Source organism: Coffea eugenioides, chromosome 6, assembly GCF_003713205.1.
Source record: "Coffea eugenioides isolate CCC68of chromosome 6, Ceug_1.0, whole genome shotgun sequence".
Lineage (NCBI taxonomy): Eukaryota > Viridiplantae > Streptophyta > Magnoliopsida > Gentianales > Rubiaceae > Coffea > Coffea eugenioides.
This window is the reverse complement of record NC_040040.1, coordinates 49852977-49878045: the sequence shown is the minus strand read 5'-3', so window position 1 is coordinate 49878045 and position 25069 is coordinate 49852977. Positions and strand designations below refer to the sequence as shown.

Below are 25069 nucleotides of genomic sequence, written 5' to 3'. Positions count from 1 at the left end.
TTCTAAAAAAAAAGTAATAAAGAACAAAAAAGAAAAACCCAGCATTGATTTAGAAACATTCAAGTAAAAATGACAATTAGTATTGGTGGAAAATGCATTCCAGTTTATCAAAAGAAGCACTCTCTTCTTCTACGCTGAGAAAATCTCTTCTTGTAACAGATGCAATAATTTCTTGCGTGGCTACTTTTTCTTTCGGCAAATTTGTATTGGCATTTAATCATGAAGGAATAGGGGATTTAGCATCTTGTAACATTTGAATCTTGTCGAATAATTTGCATTCTTCTTCATGAGATGAGCCTTTATATGGGGAAAATACCTTGGTCAATTAGTTAAGATTGAAACTACAAGAATTAGAGGTCCTCCATTCAAAACTCCTGCTTCTTAAATGCTTCTTACATTTCACTCCTCACTCATATTTTTTTCTAGTTTTTTTATGTTTCTTTTAATTTTTGGAAAAAATGTAGTTTTTGCACTTGAAAAAATGATTACATGTGGGTCACGTTGCATATTTAGTGATCAAAATCCCAAGTTGGAACTAAATTTGGCTGCCTTGATTTTAATTTTATAAAGGACATAAAATTAATATTTTAAAAGTGAGGGATGAAAAAATTCATCTGACGAAATGTAAGCAACATTTTAAATGATTTTTCTAAAAAAAAGGAATAAAGAACAAAAAAAAATCCAGCATTGATTAGAAACATTCAAGTAAAACGCCAATCAGTTTTGCTACAAATTGCATTCAAGTTTGTCAAAAGAAGCACTCTCTTCTTCTATGACTAAGCTGAGAAAACCTCTTCTTGCTGCAGATGAAATAATTTCTTTTGATGTTTTCTGCACGCACTTGTTGGTGTTTTTGTTGGTGTTTTAGGTGCAATAATTGAGATAGCAAAGCCACCCTGATATAACAATTGAGAATTTGGGACTCAAACCCGAGCCGTCCACTTCTATAATTTGTCTACTATTGTTATTGCTAATATTTTAGGTGGAAATACCTTTTGTTCAGTACTTTTTTATATATCAAGGATTGGACTTTTTGAGCATTCCAAGGCCCCAGCATTAGAGTAAACTAAGTAGTTGCTGTAATCATAATTAACTAAGACCAAGCAAGATTCGAGGAAGAAGCAAGTGGCTTCATAATTCATACCAAGTAAGAAAATGTTTTGTTTATGCAGCAAGATTTCTTTCTTAATCTCCAAGGGAAAACTATTGATTTAGCTTTGTGAATAATTAAGCAAGTGGCTTCATAATTCATACCAAGTAAGGGGAAACAAACATTGGTTTTGATGATTTCAATCGTTCTTTTAGTTTAGTTCAAATCACGAGATGTCTGATTGTATATTTTGAAATCACGGCAAACTTTTTCTGTATATTCGTTAACTACAAGTGGCTTTTTTTTTTTTGGACCCAAAGTAAGTACTTGCTGTAATAATTAACTAAACCAAGAAAAAACTCAGCAAAGAAGCCTGGGTTCATACTAATATTTCTTTAAAATCGAGCAGAATGAATTGGTATCTGCTTACTAATTTCGGGTTAGAAAAGCACAACAACAACAACCATTGATTTAGCTTTGTGAATAATTGATTGACCAAACAAAATTGTCATGCAATTTCCAGTTAGCCTTATCATTTGCGCTATGGTGTCCTGAGTTGTGAGTAATTCTGTTCTGCATTGACATTTGGTTTAATGGTAAATGGGAAACATTTTTGACTCCTACTTATTGCCTTTACATTTGAAAATCCTTGGAATATTCCTGGTTGAAATACATCATGGCAATCTCCTTTGATTCTCTCTGTCTCTGCTGGCCTAAGCTTGTGATTTGTTGTTGTGAATGTATATGGGGCTTTCAAACTGTCAGTAAGCTGTAGCATGCGCTGGTTATTTGTAGTCAATTTGCTAAGCTGTCTCAGACTCTTCGTTTCTCAAATTAGCTGCTATTTAGTTGCAGAAAAATACTGTAGTTTCTTTAATTATTTTCCAAAGATATCTACATTCTGTGCAAATTTGATACTTTGATGATGTATTAAGTTCCAATCAAACAAGACTACCCTCTGAGACATTTTCCACAACTGAAGGCCCCAACAAGTAAGATCTGTCAATCAGAAGCAAATGTAGGCCTCAGCAAAGCATCGATTAAGAAAGGTCAAGTCAAAATCCCAAGCAACTTCCATGGCAATTAATAGAATAGCATCCAAGTTTCATTAGGAGTGGACAACGGTCAGGTACCCATCCCGTCCACCATTTGATTGATCCGACACATATTTTGCAGGTCAGTCATTTTCTCACCCTTACTCGCACAACATATAAGTGAGTATCCAGATATAGGGTACTCGTTGAGATACGATAAGGTCAACAGGTACATGTTCTGTCCCACTTATTATTTAATTTTTTTAAAAAAAGATTTATACTAATTTAATTTTATATCTTACACATTCATTTAAAATTTAATAAAGATTTTTTTCTCAAAAAAAATCTCTCACCAAGAAACAAGCATGCGAAGAGAATACAAGATAAAGGAAAAAAAATTAAAACTATTCAAAATCAATAAAATTTTGAAATATATGTTTCACATTAATTAAACTATTTTCTATAAAATATAAAATCATGACCTCTACAAATGAATCTTGTAAATAAACGATAGTCTCTCATATTTGTGATGCAATTTATTCAATGAAATTACTTATTTAGTTCTAAATTGTTATTTTATAGTATATATGTAACAATAACAAATATATATATATATATATATATATATATATGTTGGGCTGGTCGGGTATCCTCGAATTTTTAATCACGTAACCCTAATCCGTCCTATATCTTAGTGGGTAGCTGGCTCTATCTGATCAAATAATACAAATCAAATATTTTAATTTTTAAATTGAATCGAATCGGATATGACGAATTTTCAAATTAGCAATTGCCCACCCTTAAGTTTTCACGGCAACTTTCATGCCCACTGGCGGGTCCATAAATAAATGAAATGTACATTTCCAAGAGGTGCAGTATCTCTGTACGTGAACATGACTCAAGGTGATGGTAGCTTTTTAAGTTTCTACCACTCATTGATAGTAAGAGGCACACCTCACTCACCACAGTGCACGCCTTCACCCTACCATAATTACCCTGTCCCAAGAAATTCACAATAATGTTTGTTTGTCAATGTAAAATTTTTCGTCAGACAAATATTTCGTCAAGATGTCATACTGCTCTGTCATTTCTCTCCCTTCTTCGAACACCGCACATGCTAAAAGCGTGCTCCACGACCCTACTACTAATACAAATTATGTGCATGGACCAGCCAATTACTTTCTCATTATTTCTTGGCTTCACCAAACTCAGGTACTCATATCACAAGCAAATAATTCTAGGATAAAAATCAAAATCAACAAAACCATGCCCATTTCTTCCTTTCGAAACATCTAAATTCAGCGAAAGTGTATAAATATAGCATAAGATAAAAGGCCTATTGCACTTCTAATTTAGTCCATTGTATATTGTACACCAAAAAATAAAAATATATAATAAAGAAACTGCTCAAATTTTCACCACTTAAATTTCGTATATGGGACATAAACAAGACATTTTGCGTCAAAATGTGAGTTCTTAATTCCTTCTTTGTAAGTTCAAAGAGCTAGAAAACTTTTGGAAATACGAGGGACTATTTTGACAATTTCGCAAATGTAAATAGCTAAGAAGAGCATCCAGTTGCTGGACAATTTACATCGTTACATACCAAGTCTGCTTACTGATTCGACTTCAAATTTGAGGTATTTTCCACAACCGAAGGCCCCAGCTGGCGTTCTTCAATCAGAAACAGATGAAAACTTCAGCTAACAAGGCCCAGTGAAATTGCCAACTAAACTTCTATTTCAATTAAAGGGATCCCAGTTTCTCAAAGATGTACTGCTGCAACACTTTCTACACTTTGTGGAAAAGCAAAAAAGTTGAGGACTTTGAAGTCTCTGGACCGTAAATAAATTCAAGGATTTTAGGCCAGTGTTAGCGTAACCCCTTGCAGAAAGCCAACAAATAAGTTATGATTGTCATTTTCTTTTGTTTTTTCTCCCTTATAAAAAATTATTTTGGACCTGTCATTTTTTAGCACAGTTTCTTGTCCTTCTTGGGTGGAATTTTCCACGACCAGGGGCCCCAAGCGTGTGGAATGTGGATCAAAAGCAAATGCAGAATCCCAGCAACGACTATGTTTTATTTTCAGCTGAAAATGCCAAGCAACTTCCGTTGCAAAAGCATCCGATCCGGTTTGTCAAAGAAGCGCAGCACCAAAAAATCCTCATAAGTCTTGTAACGTCCGTTTGAGTAAAGAGCAGTTCCTTTCTGCTTCTAGCTGCAGCTAAAACCTACCGCTGCAAAAGAGTATCCTAATCTGAAGACTCTGCCCAAGGAACAAAAAGAATGGCTGATGCACTAATTGCTTCCACAATAAAGGTGGCACTGGAGAAGACACTTTCCCTTGCCAATGAAAGGATTGGCAAGTTATTCCAATTCAAGGAGGATTTGGAGACCCTGAGAGGATCCGTTGCCATGATCCAAGCTGTCTTGGCTGATGCTGAGGAAAAGCAAACGCATGACCAGGCCGTGCAACTGTGGCTCCAGAGGCTGGAGGTCGTGGCGTTTGATGCTGAGAATTTGTTGGACGAGCTGAATTATGAAGTTCTTCGTCGCCAACTCGTGGGCAAGGTACGCTCCTTCATCCTGTCCTCTGACATTAATATTGTTTTCCGATGGAGAATGGCCTCCAAGATCTGGGACATCAACAAGAAGTTGAATAAGATCAATAAAGAAGCCAATGATTTTGGACTGATCAGAAGGGCAACTTTCCCCTCTTCTACTACTGCTAAAGTCACTCTAAATAGAGAGACGGATTCTATTGCTGACCATTATGTTGTAGGAAGAGCTAAGGATGAAACAAGGCTGGTGGAGACCTTGCTAAGCTTGTCAGAACAACCCGTTTCTGTAATTCCCATCCTTGGGATGGGCGGATTGGGAAAGACAACTTTAGCTCAATCTATATACAACAATCGTCTAGTTGATAGCCATTTTGAGAAAAAAATTTGGGTTTGCGTGTCCGACAATTTTGAAGTGACAAGGCTTTTGAAAATGATTTTAGAATCACTCACGAGAAGAAATGTTGAAATGACCAGTAGGGATGTCATTGTCCAGGAAATTAGACAACAACTTGTGGGGAAAAAATATCTTCTTGTTCTTGATGACGTCTGGACCGAAAGCCAAATCTTGTGGGATGATTTTTTACGTTTGTTACGGGGCCTGAATGCAACTAATGGAAATTGTTGTGTTGTGACAACTCGTAAACAACAAACTGCATCCATTGTGGCCACACATGATCCTTATGTGTTAGGAAAGCTATCTGATGATGATTGTTGGTCTATCCTAACAGAGAAAGCCAATGCAGGTGGAGAAATTCCCGAACAATTGCAAGTCATGAAAAAGGAAATTATAAAAAAATGTGGTGGCCTACCGCTAGCTGCAAGTGTAATGGGAGGTTTATTGCGCATGAAGAGAAAAGAGGAGTGGAAATTGATTTTGATGAATAAGCTTTCAAATTTGAGCGGAGATGAAGACAGTGTCATGCAAATACTTCAGTTGAGTTTTGATAATCTACCATCACCAGCCATCAAGAAATGTTTTGCATATTGTTCTATGTTTCCCAAGGATACTGAGATGAAAAGAGATATGCTAATCGAACTTTGGATGGCAGAAGGCTTCCTTCAAGTAGATCTCAAGAACAAAACAATGGTAAACAAAACAATGGAGGAAATTGGAGAATATTACTTGGAAATTTTATTGCAGAGTTCTTTGCTGGAAGAAATAAGAAAATATCGGGGAAGGTGTTATAAAATGCATGATATGGTGCACGACGTCTCAAAATCAATAATGTCAAAGTCTACTAAATTCATTAATTCGGAGACTGGTTCAGGAGACAATAGTAATCAGGTTCGTTGTCTTGTAATAGACTCATTTGGAGAAGGCACAATAAATCTTTTCGAGAGTCGATCAAATTTGCTTCATACATTGTTTCTAAGTCAGGGTAGCTTATCTGATGATATGCTAATGAAGTTGAAGAATTTGCACGTTCTGAATTTGTCCGGTGCAAAAAATCAGAATCTGCCAATCTCAATTGGCAAACTGATACACTTGAGGTACATTAACTTTGAGGATTCTAGAAGCGAAGCTTTGCCGGAATCTGTTTGCAAACTTTATAATTTGCAGACACTGAGGCTAAATAGTTTCGCTCTTAAGGTTCTTCCGAAGGGGATGCGCGATTTGATTAGCTTGAGACATCTCCACTATTACACAAGGGATGAAGTATTTCAAATGCCGCTGAATATGGAACGACTGACTTGCCTCCAGACACTAGAGTTTTTTAAAGTGGGTCGAGAGAAGGGTCGACAAATTGGAGAGCTTGGAAGCTTAAAAAACCTCAAAGGCAGTTTAACTATACACAATCTTCAACTTGTAAAGGATAGGAAAGCAGCTGAGAAAGCAAAACTATCTGAAAAGGCAAATCTATTTAGTTTGAAACTTGAGTGGGCCTGGGCTTGGGATCGAGAAGGCGACAACTACAACTATGACAAAGATGTGTTGGATGGCCTTAGGCCTCACCCAAATTTGGAGGAGTTGGTAATTGAGAATTTTATGGGCGATCAATTTCCTCGATGGTTAATGGATTTGGCAACAACAACAACACTCCCCAAGTCAGCAACAACACCCCCCAAGTTAGCAAGTTTGGCATTTAATTTCTGCGACAGATGCAGAGAACTCCTTCCCCTGCAAAACTTTGCGTCTCTTAAGCACCTGGAGATTTATGGTTGTGATGAGTTGACGAATCTGCCAGGTGACATGCTACACTATTGTACCTCTCTCCAGAAGCTTCGGGTGACTAATTGCAACAATCTTATCTCCTTTCCGCTTGATTTGCAACAAACGCCTTCTCTCTCGGAGCTGGAATTATGGTTGTGTCCCAAACTTAAAACAAGCATGACGCCCAAAGGATTTTGTTTCCTAACCAGTTTAAGGATGCTTAGAATTGGTCCCTTCTCGGATGATCATGAAAATTCTTCAATTTACAATGAGTTTGATTGGTCTGGATTGATATCCTCCTCCTCCTCTTCGTCATCCGCACTCCGTCGATTACACTTATATGGGAAGCCACACATGGAGTCACTGCCACCTCAGATCCAATACTTGACCACTCTCACGTCACTATCGCTATATCAATTTGGAGGTATAAAAGCTCTGCCAGATTGGTTCGGAAACTTCGCTGCTCTTGAAGACGTGCACTTATGGTTTTTCAAAGAGCTTGGACATCTACCCTCTGAGGATGCCATGAGAAGTTTCACCAAACTGAAACGTCTGGAGGTTTATGGTTCTCCTCTGTTAAAAGAAAGATGCACTACTGAGAGCAGCGGCCCCGACTCCCAGTGGTCCAAAGTTTCTCACATTCAACGCCTATACATAACCGATTATTAACCACTCATCTTCAGATTAAATTCAATCATGTAAGATTGCCTCCTACCTACTTTTTTAATTTGCTTTGCAATCAATCTCCCCTTCACCTCACCTCCCCCTCTGATTAACCTTCTCGCGAGAAAACCTAAAAAGTCTCCGTGGTTATTTTCACAATTTTCTCTTCTTCCTCTTTATCGTCCTATTTATTATCTTTCAAAGCTGCGGCATTAGCATTTCTTATTAGGTCCAAATATTGGTGCTCTTCATTTACTCCTTACAACATAATAGTAATACTCTTGTAACTATCAATTAGAATGACCCCAAGCACCTGTTCTGTTTCGTGCTTTGATGTTTTATTGTATCTCTGATCATATTCTGTTCTATGCTTTGTTTTTGTAGAATTGATAGAAGAATAGCTTCACGAACAGAGGTTAGAATTTTGAAGCTTCTTCAGCACCAACTATATGGCTAGACCTCAATAACTTTTGGCCTGCATTTCCTACAAATAGCCTATCAACGTTTCGAACAACTAGCAGTCTTGTTTTGTTTATTTTACGTGATCTGCTTCTGTGGATTTTAAGTTATTAATGCTAAAGTCATCTCACACTATTTAAAATTGTGATTTTAAAGGGACTGAACTTTTACCTCTTGATAATGAACTTGCATACTTATCTGAACTATTTGACTAGTAATTGCTCCATCAGAGTCATATATGATGGTTTTCTGGCTCACTTCTCCTTGATTTTGGCTTTTTAGCCATGAAGACAATAGTCAATTGAGGAGTTTTCGCAGCTCTTGGTCATCACCTTCATGTTTTGGTTTAAAAATTCTGGTAATTTTAGATATGCTTCTCTTCTTTCACTGCTCAATTTTGACTTCTAACCACTTTAATATCTAATCTATTACGTATGAAACAAAGGAAATCTTGTCGTCATGAAGATATTTTTGAGGTAGCCAAGGAAGGTGTGTACTGTTTGAGCAATGAAGTTGCACAAAACTTGGTGGAGTATCTTCCAACATTCAACTCTAAGCGCAATGTTTTGAAGCATTCTGGTAGTTAGTCAAGTCTGCTTGTTGTGACTCGCTGATCTTAATGAATCCATCTTGATAGAGGCTTTTAAGCTCTCTCTGCTTTTATGATTGTTGGTTGCTTCTTTTTTTATGGTAAGTTTCTCCTTTTGGGGCTTTAGTCACAATGACATAAAACCTGTAATTATTTAAAAATTTCCATTAGCTTTATTCTATTTTGAACGCCATCTTGAGTTTGAGTTTTTGTGTTTTGCAGTGATTTTAGGGACAAAACTTAACTGGGAACCTCATCGATGGCTCTTATTTACTGTCTTTACTTTTGCAAAGTCCTACAATTCCTTTCTGGATGGCATTCTTTTTTTCTCTGTGCCTCAGATGGCCAAAGTCTGAGATATCCATTGGGGTATGGTTCTTTTAAACTGTCCAAAGGATCCAGTGATGTGTAGTCATGATAATGAGGTGCTGATTTACATGTTGTAGAACTCAATTTGCATCTCCGGCATACTGCTCATAGTTAGAAGTTAGAACTAAATGGTGTTTTGGTAGCAGTTAAACGTGGATCTCTGTTGTGCCTTAGTAGCCTACAGCTCTATTGTTCCTCAATGCCTCAATGTGAAATGCTTTGCATGCGCTACAAATTGCCCATTATTATTTTCAGTTTATGAGTTGTAATTAGTTGCTTTGTGGTTGGAACCAAACTACTGTAATTATAAACACGACTCAGCCTCAAATGTCAACCAGAATCTTCAATTGCTCTTACTTACTCATTGAATTGCCCAGCTTGTAACTTTCGAAAACTTTGTTGAATCAAATCCAGTTTCAATTGGACAGATATGATTAGGATGGCACAGTACAGGCACACTTTTCTTTCTTCCTAGTGTCTAAAACCTGATAAAATGCTCTATCTTTGTCAACTGGCCTCTATAAACTGCTCGCCAGAGTTTCTTTCCCCAAGTTATGTAATGTCTCTCAAGATCAAGAGTCATCATTACCGTGAATTTCTGCTGATGATCATGGGCGGTTTGGTTGGTGATAGAGATTGTTTTAGAGAAACCGACTGACAATGAGAAGCTTACAAATTTTCACGTAAGTACCGTAAGGTTAGCGATTTTATTTCAAATGGATTAGTAGATGTACTTAGTATTGACAGGTGCCGAACCTGTACAATAATAAATACCTACTCGAGAAAAATACAGATTTTGTATATAGCGGTGAGTAGGGTCGAATTCACAGGGACTGGGGATAATTCGTTTCTTCTAGAGTCCAAAGTATGGGGGGTTTTGGATTAAATGCTAACTAAATAAATTAACTGCAGAAAATAATTGATTAAGAGGAATAATTAAGGGAAAACTCTAGCCAAGGGTACACTTCAGAAATGGTTCATGCACTGATCATTGATGCAGAAATAATTCCAACATTTAGTAATAGATTAGTTATAGTTATCATGCACGCGATAAACAACCAACCCTTCCTTAATTTCTCGATAGCTAAGGTACGACCGTTAACTATTTCTCTAACCCAAAAATAACCCTAAGTACGACCGTAGGATTTAATTTCTAGATTGCATTAATAATTAGAAAGGCCCAATCCTAACCAACAAACACGCTACGAGGGTTTGTTTAAGCTAGATCGTATGCTCCCCTGACATAAACCCAATTACGCCAGTTGCTACTGAGGTAGAGATAACGAACAATTACGGATTCAATTACCCCTATTTAGCAAAAATAACCTATATGAATAATTAATTATTGCGCACTAATCAATCATACACAAGGCCATAGCAATTAAAATCAGGGAACATATAAATACCAATAAATGAAGAAAATAATTAAAACAGATTCGATCTCACAGTAATTGTCAAACCAAATCGTCAGTTGTCCCCTTGACTAGAAAAACTTAGTCATGCCTCATGAGAAAATCTCCACGTAATTTCACTGAGGTCCAGGCCATCAAAAGAGCCACGAAAAGAAAACTAAAAACTATGCTAAAGACTAAGCTAAAACTATTGATTGATAAACCTCCCGTACGTTTGTCTTCTTTTTAAAGCCAAAGGGAAAATGACTTCCTGCTATCGAGTGGGAATAAGGAGTCCAAGAGCCAAAGAATTAAGGCTCTGCCGAAATTCCTCCTTGTTTAGTTTCCTATTGCTAGTCAAAGACTCCCATCAGCACAAAGAAAAGGAATTCGTTTTCTTCTTCTCCTGGTGGGCCAGCAACCGAAAAAGGCTTCCTTGTAGTCTTCCACTTATGGAGCAAGTCCCTACTTTTTTGTAGTTTCTTGCTCCAATCCCTGGAATTAGGTCCAATACCAAATATAAGTAAATATTAATAATTAAAACAATATTTGGCAAGGATAAAAGGGGAAATTAACAATAAAATAACCAATAATTAACACCCTATCAATTCCCCCCACACTTAAATCATGCTTGCCCTCAAGCATAAGAACAGCAATTGAACATTAAAATTTGACAATGGCTGTTACTTCAACTACCGTATTGCCAAGACACCAAAAAAATATAGATATCAAACATCACAAGTTAAGATCCAAGAAAAATCACCTCGATTAGCCTCTTAACCACCAACTCCTCCAATTTAAAGTAAACTAATCTAAGAAAAAGGAATGGTTGCTCACATTTATTAGTAAACGGTCCAATTACTAATCAAAATCTCGACATTAAGATCACAAATAGGCAAGCTGACTTTTTTTTTTTTTTTTTTAAATACTAACACAAACTTTACTTTACTCTTTTTCACATTCTTCCATTTTTCTCTCTTTTTTCTTTTTTCAGAATAGCAAAAGACTTTATCTCTAGCCATTAGATCCTTTTGACGCAAACTCCAACATTTGACAGATGGAGGAGCCCGGTTACTCAACTCCAATCGCTACGGGACCACGCACTCGTAGTAGCTACTACCTTTTGACGCGAGAATAGACACTTTAGGTGAAGATTCTCGGTTACTCAGTAGTAATAACTAGCGGAGTACAGTCACCTCTTATTTACAATCATATAGCACAATAACTAAAAATAACATAAAAATAACAGCAGTCAGCCTCAAATTCCAAACATGGAGAACTAAAATTAATAATTGGACCAATTCACATGAAAAATGCCAACAATCATTCCCTATGCCTAGAAAAGTTAACCAAAAATTGGAAAAGTTAAGCAATTATTGATATTCACCAAAGAGATGTTCCTGAACTCAACCACATTAACTTGATACCTTTTTATTAATAAACTTGGCAATAGCAGAATTAGAGACAACAATCCGGCATCAAAACTTGGTATTCATATGAAGACTGACCACTAGAAAAAAGAAAAGAAAATAAACGAAAAAGGAGATAAATATCAAACTAAAAATAAAGGAAAAGCCTTTAGAAACTAAAAATAAAATACTAGCACCCCAACTGATCTCCCCCCTACACCTAAATGACACATTGCCCTCAATGTGATAATGTAAAAGCAGAAGGAATGAGAGAGGCGACGGTACTTCCCTGAAGTCATCAAAATAGGGGCGGTTCAGGTGGAAATTGTGGATCAACTCGCATCTAGAGCTGGTGCCATTCGTGGCTTCACCATGGACTCTAGGTATCACTCTAAGCACCAAGAGACTACAATTGCCAACAAATAATGGAAGCCGGAAATTCAAAGCATTAACAATTTTAAAGCCAACCCAACGAATAAAATACACAATTCAATCACCCACAGGTTATACGAATACCCCAACACTAATAACAATTGCAAGCAATGAGCACCTATGGTCCAAACGTAGTCAAATTCAGAATCAAGACAGTCCAAAATGCTCCTGAGCAAGGCAATTAGAGGGAACCACTTCAATAAGCAAATTTAAGCGTAACAGGCACCTCTTAATTTAACCAACAGCCGCAGCAAATTACCCACAACTCGACACAAATTATACAATTTAGACACAAATGGACCCAAAACCGTAACAACTGTCTCCAATTGGACAGTTAATTACCCAATTCAACCTGCTAAAATTAGCAATTGACCACGAAAATTGGCAATTCCAGCAACCACAGTTCAGGATTCGAAAAATAATTTAAGCACTAAAACCCAGGAGTCAAATAGGCAGTCAAGCACCGAGGATCAAGGAACTGTAAGCAACAATGCAACCAGTACCACTGGTGTACACATAGGGAGGATTTAAATCAAACAGCAGCAACTCAATAAATATCAACAAATATCCCCACGTATGGCAGCAAGTAAACCCAATTCCGTCCAAAATTTTACCCTAGAAATTGCCCAAAACAACACCCTCTTCTATTCATCAGAAACCCAAACACAAATTCCAGAAATTTATGCTAATCGGGGAAGAAATTACAATACCTCCACTTGTCAATTTTGACAGGTGATGACGTGCGACAATGGAGGAGAACGGGAGATGCGCGCGGCTGCTTGTGGCTTTGGTGGAGCGTGAGCTGAGGTGGCCGAGAGGGTGGTGAACTGGAGGAGGTTGCGTGGTGGTGCGCGGCTGGACAGGGGGAGCTCGACGGTAGTTGGTGAAGTGGAGGAGATGGCCGACAGTAGTGGAAGGAGCAGCAATGGTGGCGCGCGGCGAGCAGCTCCGCGGCTGCCGGTGGCGTGCGAGCTCAGTAGACGGATGCGAGGAGATCTAGGGTGGTCGAAGGCGCTGGCGAGTGGAGGTGGCGGCGGTGTAGCTGGACACTACAAGAATTTTGGTCATCAGTGATAACTACTTTTCGTCACAAATAATCAAAAAGTCGTCACTGATGACCATTATTGACAACATTTCAGTTGTCGCAAGGTCGTCACTGAATCTCCGTCGGTAAAAGTAGACAGTGACGACTTTAAAGTCGTCAGTAAATAGAACCTTTTTTATGACAATCTATGTCGTCAGTAAAAGATGAAAGTATACAGTGACAACCTTAGAGTCGTCACTGAATGAAACTTTTTATGACAACATATGTCATCAGTAAAATCTATAAATCTAGTGACAACACCTTCTCTTGTCAGTGATGCAAGTGATGCATGAAGGGACGATAGTGAAGGCATAGGGGAATTAGTGACAACTTTGTTGTCAATAAACCCCTGATCAACTGGCATAGGGGAATTAGTGACAACTTTGTTGTCAATAAACCCCTGATCAACTGTGGCAACAATCCCTTATCAATAGACAGTTTTGATTGAGTGACAATAACAATTGTCAATAAAGACATCTTGCCTAGAAAAATACTACTCATTTACAACACCTTACACATGACTTTCCTACTACAATAATATCTAAAAAATGAAAATATCAGCAATGTTTAATAAATAACAAATGTAGGCACCCGTTACAATAGAATATGCCAAAATAATATATTAAATATTCAAATGTCATAAATAAGTGCAACATCATAGTACAAATAGTTTCATAAGTTTGAGTAGAACAAATACTACTCATATAAGTCAAGGCTGCACTAAAAAACATATTCCAAGTCCCAAAACATGTCCTGTGCTTCTGAAACATTTTCTAAACTTAAGACAGCACTATAACCACAGTTTTTGAGCCGACATGTAAGCCGTACTGCTAATCTTCTTTGAAACCTCCAAAATGAGCAATGTATCTGCAATAAAGTAGTAAAGTTATTAGTAAAGTTATCAGGTGACAAAAGCAAAACAGTCTCTAATTGCTAAATAAACAACAAAAGTAACAAGCATTCACTAATCTGATACCACCGTAATGAATGCAGCAATTGCAGGAGACAAAGTCATCCAAAGACAAGTGTGTTGTGATGTGAAAATTTGCTAACCGCAGACGACAAGACACTCGTAAATATTTTGTTTTGTAAATACTATAAAAACATGTATTGTCCTTTCAGGTCTAGCTTCTCTCTGTCTCTCTCTCTCCCTTTGTAAGTAAAGTACATGACACCACATTTTTGGTCTCGGCAAACAGAAAATTATTTTTTCTTTTTCTTTTTCTTTTTTTGGGGGGTGGGACCTAAGCAGAACTTCAGTAGAATCCTATTGGTAGATTTACTCTAGATTGAGATTTAATTAGTCTCATCTGTTACGTATGTTTTGCTGAACCATTCTAATTGCTTTATTAGACTAAACAGATATGTTACTATTTACTGGCTTGCTTACTGGTAATCAAATCCAACTTGCTGGCATCCGGAAAAACAATAAAAAAAAAATTCAATGGCTAGTAAAATTAGCCATAAGCAACTAACCCAAGATAATTGTATGAATTTGGTATCGTCGGTTCCAAAAAATCCAAGAATCAAATCAAAATTTCTTTGAGAAGAAACATAAATTTTTTTTTACACATCTATTTTGAGAGTTTTCAAGAATTCGATCAACCAAAACTTAGGCAAAACAAGATTATGGTATGAGGGCACCGTAATGAATGCAGCAATTGCAAAACAGAAAAACTAGAATCAGGACACCACATAGCAAATCATTAGGCTTAACTGGAAATTGCATGAAATTAATGTTTAGCAAGTATTCAAAAAGCTAAATCAGTATTTTGTTTTTGCTGTTCATTCCTAACCTAAATTAGTAAGCAGATATCAAATCTTCCTACTCTGTCCACAACGACCAGTAGTGACATAGACACTACACTAGTTTGTGTTCAAAACACTGAGAATAATAAGTGGCACCTACAAGAATGAAAGGGAGAGACAGGTCCAGAATTGCCATGAACCTTTGAAACCTGCAAGATGCAAGCGTTTCTGTATCTTGACCATAAAACGTCTTAAACATGACAATATTTTAAGTTTTTAGCTAACTCATTGGCCAAATGACAATAATAATCTTTTCTATTCTTTAGCCCTTCTGTGCTCCTCAAATTAATATCATGAAACAGAAACACTATTGAAGCTTTTTTTTGTGTAATGTTATTGTTTCATGATAACAAAGCTATGATAAAGCCACAAATGTACTCCCAAGATCAAAACACCATCTGATTAGAACCTTGTGTTGACAGAAGTAATTCTTAAATGTCCCTCCTCAGTCTTGATATTACAAGTTAATATTGTCACCTACCAATAACTAAATTGCAATAACGTATGTTAACTTTAAACCATAGCAGCCATTATATCTATTTCGACAAGTATATATAGTTGAAAATTGCTTACCAATCAGTTCGTTCAGATGTGCCTTCATCGTCTTACTTGTTGGCTTGCAGCTGTGCTTTCAAAGATTTAAGGAGATCTTGCATTTCACTTTGTTGGTTCTGCATTTCACTTTGCTGGTTCACAAGCTTCTCCATAAGTTGTTGTTGAGATTGGACTGTTATTTCCAACTCAGCTGAGCGCTTCTCCGCTTGTTCTGCTCTTTTCTTGAAATCATCTATCTCTGCAAGCTTTTGGGCAATTATTCCAGCTTTGGAGGGACCACGGCCATGTACGTATCCGGTTACACGTCCAGTTACTTCAATGGAAATGTCTTCTTCAGTCCTATTTGCACCACTGGATTCAGATTCCAACTTTTTCTCCTTCATCATGCTCTGTCACAAAGGTAAATTCTGAAGTTAGACTTTCATAAGAGTTGTACAACAATATACCATGTACCAATTCCATTTTTCTTACTAAGTTCATAGCAGATGTTTCGTCAACCATTGCATTCTTCTTCTTGCTGTAATGGGTGATGTCATAAAGTTCTATTGGTCCAACTTCCCTCCCTTCTTGTGCTTCCTGTTACAATAAGAAGTTAAATAACCTGCCTAAACAATCCAAAAGACATGTCTTCAAGATAATCAAATACCCGGTCAGCTTTATGACGAAGAAAGGATTTTGTTCCAGCTGTATGAGCAGTTTTTTGCTTTGATCTATTGATCTTGTTCCTCTCACTTATCTTCTGCACTTATCAAGTTCAGCCGTGATCAAAATTTAACACACAAAAAACATGAGAAAGAACAATAGTAAATGATCAAAAGTCGGCGTCTATACCATAAAATTTAGACTACAGAAATAGTCACAAAGGTAAATCCAATCAGATTCTTCAACATATTGTGGACGATTTGCAAGTGCTTCCTCTTTTTGTACTAAATTTCTTGAAAATCTTGTGAAAATTGTATCGTCGACTTCTGTACTGTGTATTTAACTGCTTAAGAAGTGCTGGCTTAACATGTTCTCCTTCATCATAAGCAAAACTATTCTGAAATATGAGTGAAAAATTTATTGTAAATGTCAGAAAAAGTGCATAAATGTCCTGTTGCAGAACTAGTTGTTACCAAGTCAAGAAGAAAAACAAGCCTTCAAAACAATTTCACTTACATTAACAAGTTTTAGCATTCCTTCTCTATCAGAGCTGGCCAGTTTGGACCATTTTTCTGCTTTCCATTTGCCATATTTACGAATGACACAACTTGCCTCTGAGATGTACTGTTGTGCCCCTTCTCCAATTACTCTTCCACTAACTTCAGAGACCTGGACTTTTACCTTTTTGCCGGCCTTCTTTTCCTTGGACAGTGCAATATTGCGAGTATATCCTCTTTTCCTAGTTACATTGATACCACCTATCCAAAACATAGTACACAGTTATGAATGTGAGTAGAAAAATCTGAAATGAAATTAGCTGTGTAATATAAATTACAAGTAAATCTCATATACCGGTATCATTCTGTTGAACATCATCGCTCTCATTATTCCGGTCACTTCCACAACCAATGGACTGGTTAGATCCGACTTGTACTGAAGTAGGAGTAGTATTTTGCTGCTCAATAGATGTAGGAGTTGTCAACTCATGTCTTGATGATCCTGTAGCAGTTTTGCGACCATTTGAGGTAGTAGGATCCTAAAATCCAGCCAACTACACATTAGAAATGTATTTTTCAAATATTGCCAACTACCAAAAGTAAGAACTAACCTCAGTCTCATCAAATAGGCGAATTTGAACTGACTTTCTAGATAGGCTGAGTTGTACACCATTATTGGCATTGCTAGCCAGACTATCTTTTGGGCCACCAACTTGCTATTCAGCAGGTAAGAAATACACAGCAGGTTTAGATGCTTAATTGTTTAAAACCAATGGTATAAAGAAGTGAAGGTACAAGTACATAGCAAAGTCAATTTTCATCACCTGTTCACCTATTTTTTCTCTAGCTTCTGCTGCATTAGGTATTTCAGCACCTCGAGTTGGTCGCATAGGACATTTTCCTTTCTTCCCTGGCCCAGCCATGTAACTACATGATAAAAAGATATCAATCAGCCATGCATTTAGACTAAATATGTCTAAAATGCCAGGACAAGGTACAATTACCAGCATGCTCACCCGAAGGAGGAACTTAATTAATATGCCTTGTATTTTACAATAGATATTGCAAATTAGAAGATAAGAGTGACTGAAAATAATTCAAGACAAGAAATACACTTGATTTGAACCAAAAGTTACATTGTAACTATAAATAGAAACTGAAAATGTTATTTACAACATCGTTTAGTCAGACTCATAGTCATCACTTTCTACAAATTTTTCACTTTCATCTTCACTCGAGCTCAACTGCTGAATCTCATCATCATCAACAAAAAAATCATCCATTTTCCTGGCATGTTTAGCTGAAGAATCAGAATTTAGGATGCCAGTTTCTACAGCTTCATCAGCTAGCATATCACCTCTTTTCAAGTTAGACAAATCGACATTCTCTTGAACCCCAATTAGGTCTTCAAGATAATCTTCTTGGTAAACTTGTTCTTCTTCACATGATTTATCCTCATCCTTTTCAAGAACAGCATATGATGAACGTGGACAGACTAACTCGACAACATGCCAATCACCTCCAAGCCTCATATCCTTTATGTAGACACCAAATTTTGAATTGATTTATATGCTTCGTTTTAGTGATAAGTCTTGTCTATTGATTTTTGTTTATCTCATGATTTTTGTTTTAAATGGTTTGCATTTTTGTTTTGCCCCTTTAGATGTTATTTTATTTTTAGTTTTATTTACCTTTTAGTTTTTTTTAGTTTTTGTTTTTTAAGTTTTAGCGTAGAAAATCATGAAAAAGGAAGAAGAGAAAAAAAAGAAAAGCATTCAAAAAAAAAAATGATTTAGTCGTTTGTAATTTAAATTCAATGCTTTCTGGAAAGAGAAAAATGAAAAATATGAAAAATGAAAAATGAAACAAAAAAGATGGAAAAATGGCCATTTTTGTTGTTTTTAGTTGTTTAGTTTTTTAAATTATTTTCATTATTGTTATTATTATTATTACCTGGTTTTTGGCAATTTGTTATTATTATTATTTATATTTTATCATTTCTGTATTTATTAAGTTGAAAGTTAAAAAAAAAAAAAAAAAAAAAAGGGAAAATTGTTGCCGCAGCATCAAAGCTGCGGACTTGCGCCATTTGCAAAAAATCTGGGGGACGGCTCCTGAAGCTGCAAAATATAGAAAAGGACAGAGGTTCTTAGGGTTGAATTGGGATATAATAGCAAAAGAAAAGGCAGCCGCAAGCGAGCTTGTTCGTGGGGAGAACTGACGGGGGGAGAAAAGAAAAAACAGCAAAAGAAAAAGCTAAAGGAAACAGCGAGAGAAAGAGAGGGAAGCGGGATTGAGAAGAAAAGAGAGCTGGGGAGAGAGCCGAGGGAGAGAGAGCTAAAGAGGGACAACTGTAGGTGCCGAGAGAGCAATGAACAAAAACAGGAAAAAAGATAGGAAGGCAGCAACGGAAAAAGAAAGAAACGAAAGGCCGAGGAGGAGAGCTTAGGGCTGGGGCTGTAAGAATCTGGGCAGAGGGTTAGGAAAACAAAGGAGGGCAGCGGCTGGTTTTGAGAGAAAGGGGAGCTCGGTTTGAGTGAGAGATAGAGTAGGGGGTGCGGGGAGAGGCTAAACAAAAACAGAAAGGGAAGGAAGAGGGAAGCGGCGGCTGGACAAGAAGAGACGTTGCTGTGTTCCAGAATTTTCTTCACCAGAAATCTGTGGCGTTGAGTCGACGTCCTCACGCAATCTCTTCGTTTCTGCTTTGTTCACGGGATCCCGTAAGGTGCTAAAGGTAATCCCTTTACTTCATATCTTCAAGCAAGCCCAGTAGATTCGAGGTTTATGTAGGTTTGGAATTAGTTTTCGACTCATTCTTGCTACTTATTCTTGCCGTTTCTGTTTGTTTCTATTGGCATGTCCTTTCATTCCTATCTTCTGCGTGACCTTAAATGGTTTGTCTCCTGCATTTTTGTGTTGTGTTTGGGAGTTTAATGGATTTGGATGACTAGTTTCTGACTTGATTCGAAGGACCGAGAGAATGAAGTGGTTGCTTCATGGTCCGAGAATGAAATTTTTGGTGTCGTCTTTGCTGCGTTTTTTGGTTTCTTCACTGCTAAAACAGATATCTGGAAAATGTGTGTGCATTTGCTGAATAAATGGTTGGGATTAATCAAATGTTTTGGCATTTTAACATACATGAGCTCGTCGCTGCAAAATTCTGCAACAAAGGCAAAAGGAAATTGCATTTTTCTGTTCTGTTTTGCTGTCTCGTGGTTGCTCCCCAGGTCTTTGCATCTAAGTTGCATGTTTAATTTGTGTTAAGGACAAGGAATGGAATGATTCAGTGCTGGGTTGGGATGTTTGAAGTCTAAAAAACACTTGCATCATATCCAATGTTTGCTAAAAAATGGGTTTCAGCTTTGGCTAAACCATTTTGCATGGAAATTTTGGTCCAGAGTTTGGCGTCAATTCCTTTTTATGTTTCTTGCTTATTTGGATGTCCAGCCATGTTTTGATGGGAGTAACTTTAAAATTGTTGTGCGCGTCTGCTTTGTTGAAATTGCAGACTGTTGTACATGAAAATTAGGCTGCGGAACCGTGCTGAAGGCCTCATCAATAGCCGAAGCCTTCAGCCGCAGCAAGCTGTTTCTTTTTCTTTTCTTTTGCCGTTTGGTTTCCTCCCACCTTTGATGATCAGTTCCCGTTTTTGATTCAGTTATGTAGTGAAGTTACATGGTTAGTGGATGATGGATAGGCAGGATCTTGGTGTTGGATAAAATCTGTTTTGCATGATGAAAGGAAAAGCCACGGCTGGAAAAGAGAATTGCAGAAAGTGTTCATTGCAGAAAAATTTTGTTTCCTCGTATGCATGCATGAAAAAATTCTGAGTTTTTGCATTTTGACCTCCCAAGTTCCCTTTTGCTTCACTATGGCCCAATCAATTGAATAATCTCATCAATTTGATCCTTAGTAGTTTTAATTCTTGCAATTTCATCACTTGCTTTGCTTCAATTAACTACCATGCTTTGTCAATTGCACTTAAGTCACGACTTTGGGGCTTTATGACTAAGTGAGCCTTGTTTTGCCCATTTCTTTTAATTTTTCTTAAATAAAGTGGTGCCTTGACCTTTTTATTATTTTGGAGGGTAATTGAATAATTTCACTTCATTGGGGCGTCAATTCAAGGGAGGTACACTCTATCCCTCATTTGCACTACATTTGACCTTACGTGCTCCTACGTGTTATGTGAATATGCATGCCTACTTCGCTTTCCTTATTTCCTTGCGTGCATTTACTTGCTTTTACTTTTATTTAAGTTTTTATGGGGTATGTGTACACCTCTTGGCTTGTAATAGATAGTGCTCGGAGAGCATTTGGTCCATTTCCCCTTCCCCTTTATGCTTTTATGGTGTATGTGTACACCTCTTGGCTTGTAATAGATAGTGCTCGGAGAGCATCTGGTCCACTTCCCCTTCCCCTTGGTTGCTTGTTTTTGTTGCTACATGTTTAATTGCTTTATTAGGCTCTTGCATCTAGTCGAGCATGCTAAATGCTATGTGTTATGTGTTTACGAGCGTTTTGGCATGTCTACTTGCTTTCATAGCCATGAATGAATGGAATGGATGAATGTACGTTTCCGCTAGTCCAACGCTAGTCGGAATTCATAGAATGGGCTAGTCCAATGCTAGACCCTTAGGGATTTCCCCTCGTTAGCATATCATTTGCTTGTTCACCACATATCACGCATTTTCCTTAGTTTTATCATTTGGCATGATCCTCGAACCCGTTTTCCCTCCATTTTAGGATTTTTGCATTTCATGCTAGTTATAGGGTTCATTTTGCTTGAGTGTCCCCTTCCGATAAGGGAAACGAGCGAGTGTGGCTACTCGATAGCCTTAGCACGCTAGTTTCGCCTTCTAATCAAAGGGAAAATCAAGTCACGATTTAGGTCTCCCCGTACCCAATATGCATGAATTCCCTAGGCTCATGCATTCTCAATCCACTCTATCATTACACTTTCACTTTTGTCTCATTTGCACACATACACCTTTTTATCACTTTCACTTGCACACGAACACTTTTTTTATCTTCACTTGCACACGAACACTTTTTTATCTTCACTTGCACACGTACACTTTTATCTTCACTCGCACACGAGTACTTTCATCTTCATTTGCACACCGACACTTTCGCACTTTTCTTTAAATTTCATACATGCATTTTTGCCCACTTGCACTTGGAGTATATATTTGCATTCAAAGACATTTGCACACCTCCACTTATATCGTACTTTTATCATTTTTCTCACTTCACACAAACTCACACTTTCACATGGCATGCATTCCACTCATTTTTCACGTCATTTAGGTTTAGGTGTGACCTCTCCAAAAGGATCATTGTTGGGCTTCACAATTAATGTGATTGGCACCGCTCAACCTTTGAAGAGAAATTTCCCCCAATTCCCCTAGGTCTAGGTTGTTGCATTCATATAGACATATCCAATACGCGATACATACATTGGGTAGAAAACTAGGAAAAATTGGTTTCAGTCGCGCAACTAGCCTTGGCTAGGTCAAAGGGGTGCCTTGGATTCTATCATTGCCTTCCCCTTTGTCAAACGTGGCCCCCGAACCTTTTTCTTTGGTTTACGTGGACTAGGAATCGTTTTAAAAAGGGTTTTACTACTTTGTCTTTAAAAAAACACTTTTTGGGTGACTTGGTACACCCCAAATCTATACCAAGTGGCGACTCCGTTTTCATATTTAAAAAACCCTTTTTAAATTTCATTTGGCCAAATCGTCGCTTTCCAAAGTCCCATGGCCTTTTTACTTTTCATTTTGCACACGTTCACACCACACTTTACACACACATCACAATTCATTATCGAAAAATGGGGCGCGACAGTTGGCGACTCCACTGGGGAATTCCTAAGTGGGTCCAAGCATTTTGACTTAGCCATTTGTTTCCTTTTTCTACCCTTTCTATGCATTGCATTTGGATATTAGGGTTGCATTTCTCATTTTAGGGCTTTTTGTCCTCGTATGCGTATCAAACTACTCCCTCGATCACGAATGTGTGATTGGTTGATTGAATGTATGTTTACTTGTTATCTCGCGCTTGCATTGCATTTGGGAGGTATGGGTCACCCTAGAGCCTCGCGTTGGTTCTTGACCCTTCCCCTCCAAACGAGCACTAGCATACGAGCATACGCTTTACTTCTTTTATCCCTTTTATTTTTCTTTAGTGGCTTGTCACGCCACTCCACCCTATTAGGATTAGGTGACTCACTTGGACATGTGATCACGACACGATGTGTGTGTAGCATGTTCCAATGGGTCACTCAATCTTCCGCTTAAAGCTATTGGTTGATAGCCTTTAGCTTTTGGTCGAAGATTGAGGTTTTGATAGATTCACTCAAACATGTAGCCGTGACACGATGTGTGCGTAGCGGTGTTTGGGGAATCGCTCGAGCCACCGACAAAGAATCTTGGGATTGATGACCCTTGATTTCTAAGTCTGAAGGCTCGGGGACCTGAGCTTATCGAGTCTAGATGCATTAGCGAATCCCAGCCTCATGCATCCATATTAGATTTGCCTAGGGGAGAGTCGACCTTATCCTGGACTAGGGACACGATTCACGAGGGGAGGGGTCCAACCCCTTTCTCCTTTTTATTGCTTTATTTCTTTGTATTTATTTCGTTGCTGCAATGTGTTATGTGCATTTATCTGGCTGAGCTAACTTTTCTTGGTTTTGTGTCCCCATTGCATTCACAAACTCTAGCAAATAAGAGGTCTGGTACGACCTCCTTTTAGAACCTACCCTTATAGATAGGTTATTGCACGTTTAAATATTTTGGTATATTGCATTCATAGATTAGTAATTGCATATCATTCTAGGCCTACCTTGGCGTATAAAAGGTCCTTTTAGATCATGATTTCATTCCAAATTGCATGTTTTACTGCTTTAATAAACTGGCATCATGCATAAACCATAGAAAGGGAATGCCACATAGGGAATCCCGTGTTTAGGATAAGCCACCTTGTGTCTCGGATACTTAATCCAGTGAGACTTGCACGTTTACATTTTGTACCATCCAAAGGGGTAGTGCACAAGGTAAGGTAGGATCCGATCGTTTTCATGGAGTGATCTTTGGAATATGAGCATCTAATAATCACTTTTTGGCCATTTTATCAAAAATTGGTAAAAATCCCTTGCGCGAAGGACATTAATTTGAAGAAATTCACAAATGATTCCTCATTGTTGAGACGATAAATATAGAGGCCAAATTTTGATTTTAGAGGCTCATAGACCAAGGCATCGCAATGATTTCTTGAAACCACCCAGTGGGCGAATAATTCAATCGATTTTTGAACAAATCATCCATCTTATCCAATCCATTTTTTTCAATTCATTCAATTTTAGTTCAAATCATTTTTGAATAAATTCATTTCATCCAATTCATTTGACCAATTTACCCTTTTTTAGGGTCATCCGGTCGATTTTTCAATAAATCATCAATTCATTTGACCAATTTACCCTTTTTAGGGTCATTCGGTCGATTTTGAATAAATCGTCAATTCATTTGACCAATTTACCCTTTTAGGGTCATTCGGTCGATTTTGAATAAATCGTCAATTCATTTGACCAATTTACCCTTTTTAGGGTCTTTTGACCAATTTACCCTTTTTTAGGGTCATTCGGCCGATTTTTGAATAAATCCCTAAATTCAATTTCATTCATTTGACCAATTTACCCATTTTTAGGGCAACCGAGCCGATTTTGAATAAATTAAGTTTCGTTCAATCTATTTGATCAATTTACCCTTTTTAGGGTGATCTGATTAATTTTGGATAAATTTCATTCAATTCATTTGACCTGTTTCCCTTTTTATGGTAATTCGGTCGATTTTAAATAAATTGTCAATTTCATTCAACCCATTTGCCCTATTAGGGTTTCATTGTCAAATTCCAAATTGGGAAATCTAGTCAATTTTGAAGAAAACCGTCCATTGCATCCAATCACTCGATCAATTAGGGTTTTGACCCGTAATTCACTGAGAAATTTTATCAACGAATTCCAATCTCTTTGATAGGAAGTTCGTCAAGGTCAAACCCGTGTGTTTTTGCAAAACCTTGTACCGATCAAAAGTGATCCATCCATTCGGACGTTGTCCTCATTTTGACAAATCTCTCGTCACTTCAATGGTCAAATTTTTTCAAATTATTTTGATCAGATCCGTCAGGTATGGTATAGTGCTTACCCTAGAGGATCGCATTTTCATGCTAGGCCTACCCTTGGCATAAAAAGGGGCTCCCCAATAGGACATGCATCCGAATTTTTTGGATAGTTACTAACTCTTGCCTTTTTCTTTTCCTTTTCTTTATTTTTA

At 37.5% G+C, this 25069-nt stretch overlaps 1 protein-coding gene and 1 long non-coding RNA gene across 4 annotated transcripts; both read left to right on the top strand.

Annotated features, from left to right (window-relative positions):
* Positions 1–4252: 4252 nt before the first annotated feature.
* On the top strand, positions 4253–7506 carry LOC113774348 (putative disease resistance protein RGA4). The gene has a single exon (XM_027318894.1). The coding sequence runs from the start codon at positions 4411–4413 to the stop codon at positions 7504–7506; it is 3096 nt and encodes a 1031-aa protein (XP_027174695.1). The 5' UTR covers positions 4253–4410.
* Positions 7507–7889: 383 nt separating this feature from the next.
* LOC113773254 lies at positions 7890–9348 on the top strand. Of its 3 annotated transcripts, none has more exons than XR_003468792.1 (3): positions 7890–7915; positions 8405–8649; positions 8771–9348. It is a non-coding gene; the product is annotated as an uncharacterized LOC113773254 (long non-coding RNA). The 3 variants fall into 3 exon arrangements; XR_003468791.1 differs by lacking the exon at positions 7890–7915 and adding an exon at positions 8273–8317; XR_003468790.1 differs by lacking the exon at positions 7890–7915 and having other exon boundaries at positions 8327–8649.
* The last annotated feature ends 15721 nt before the right edge of the window (positions 9349–25069 follow it).

Excerpts from the sequence above, each read along its gene's own strand:
- LOC113774348 (XM_027318894.1), top strand. The coding sequence starts at position 4,411 with ATGGCTGATGCACTAATTGCTTCCACAATAAAGGTGGCACTGGAGAAG.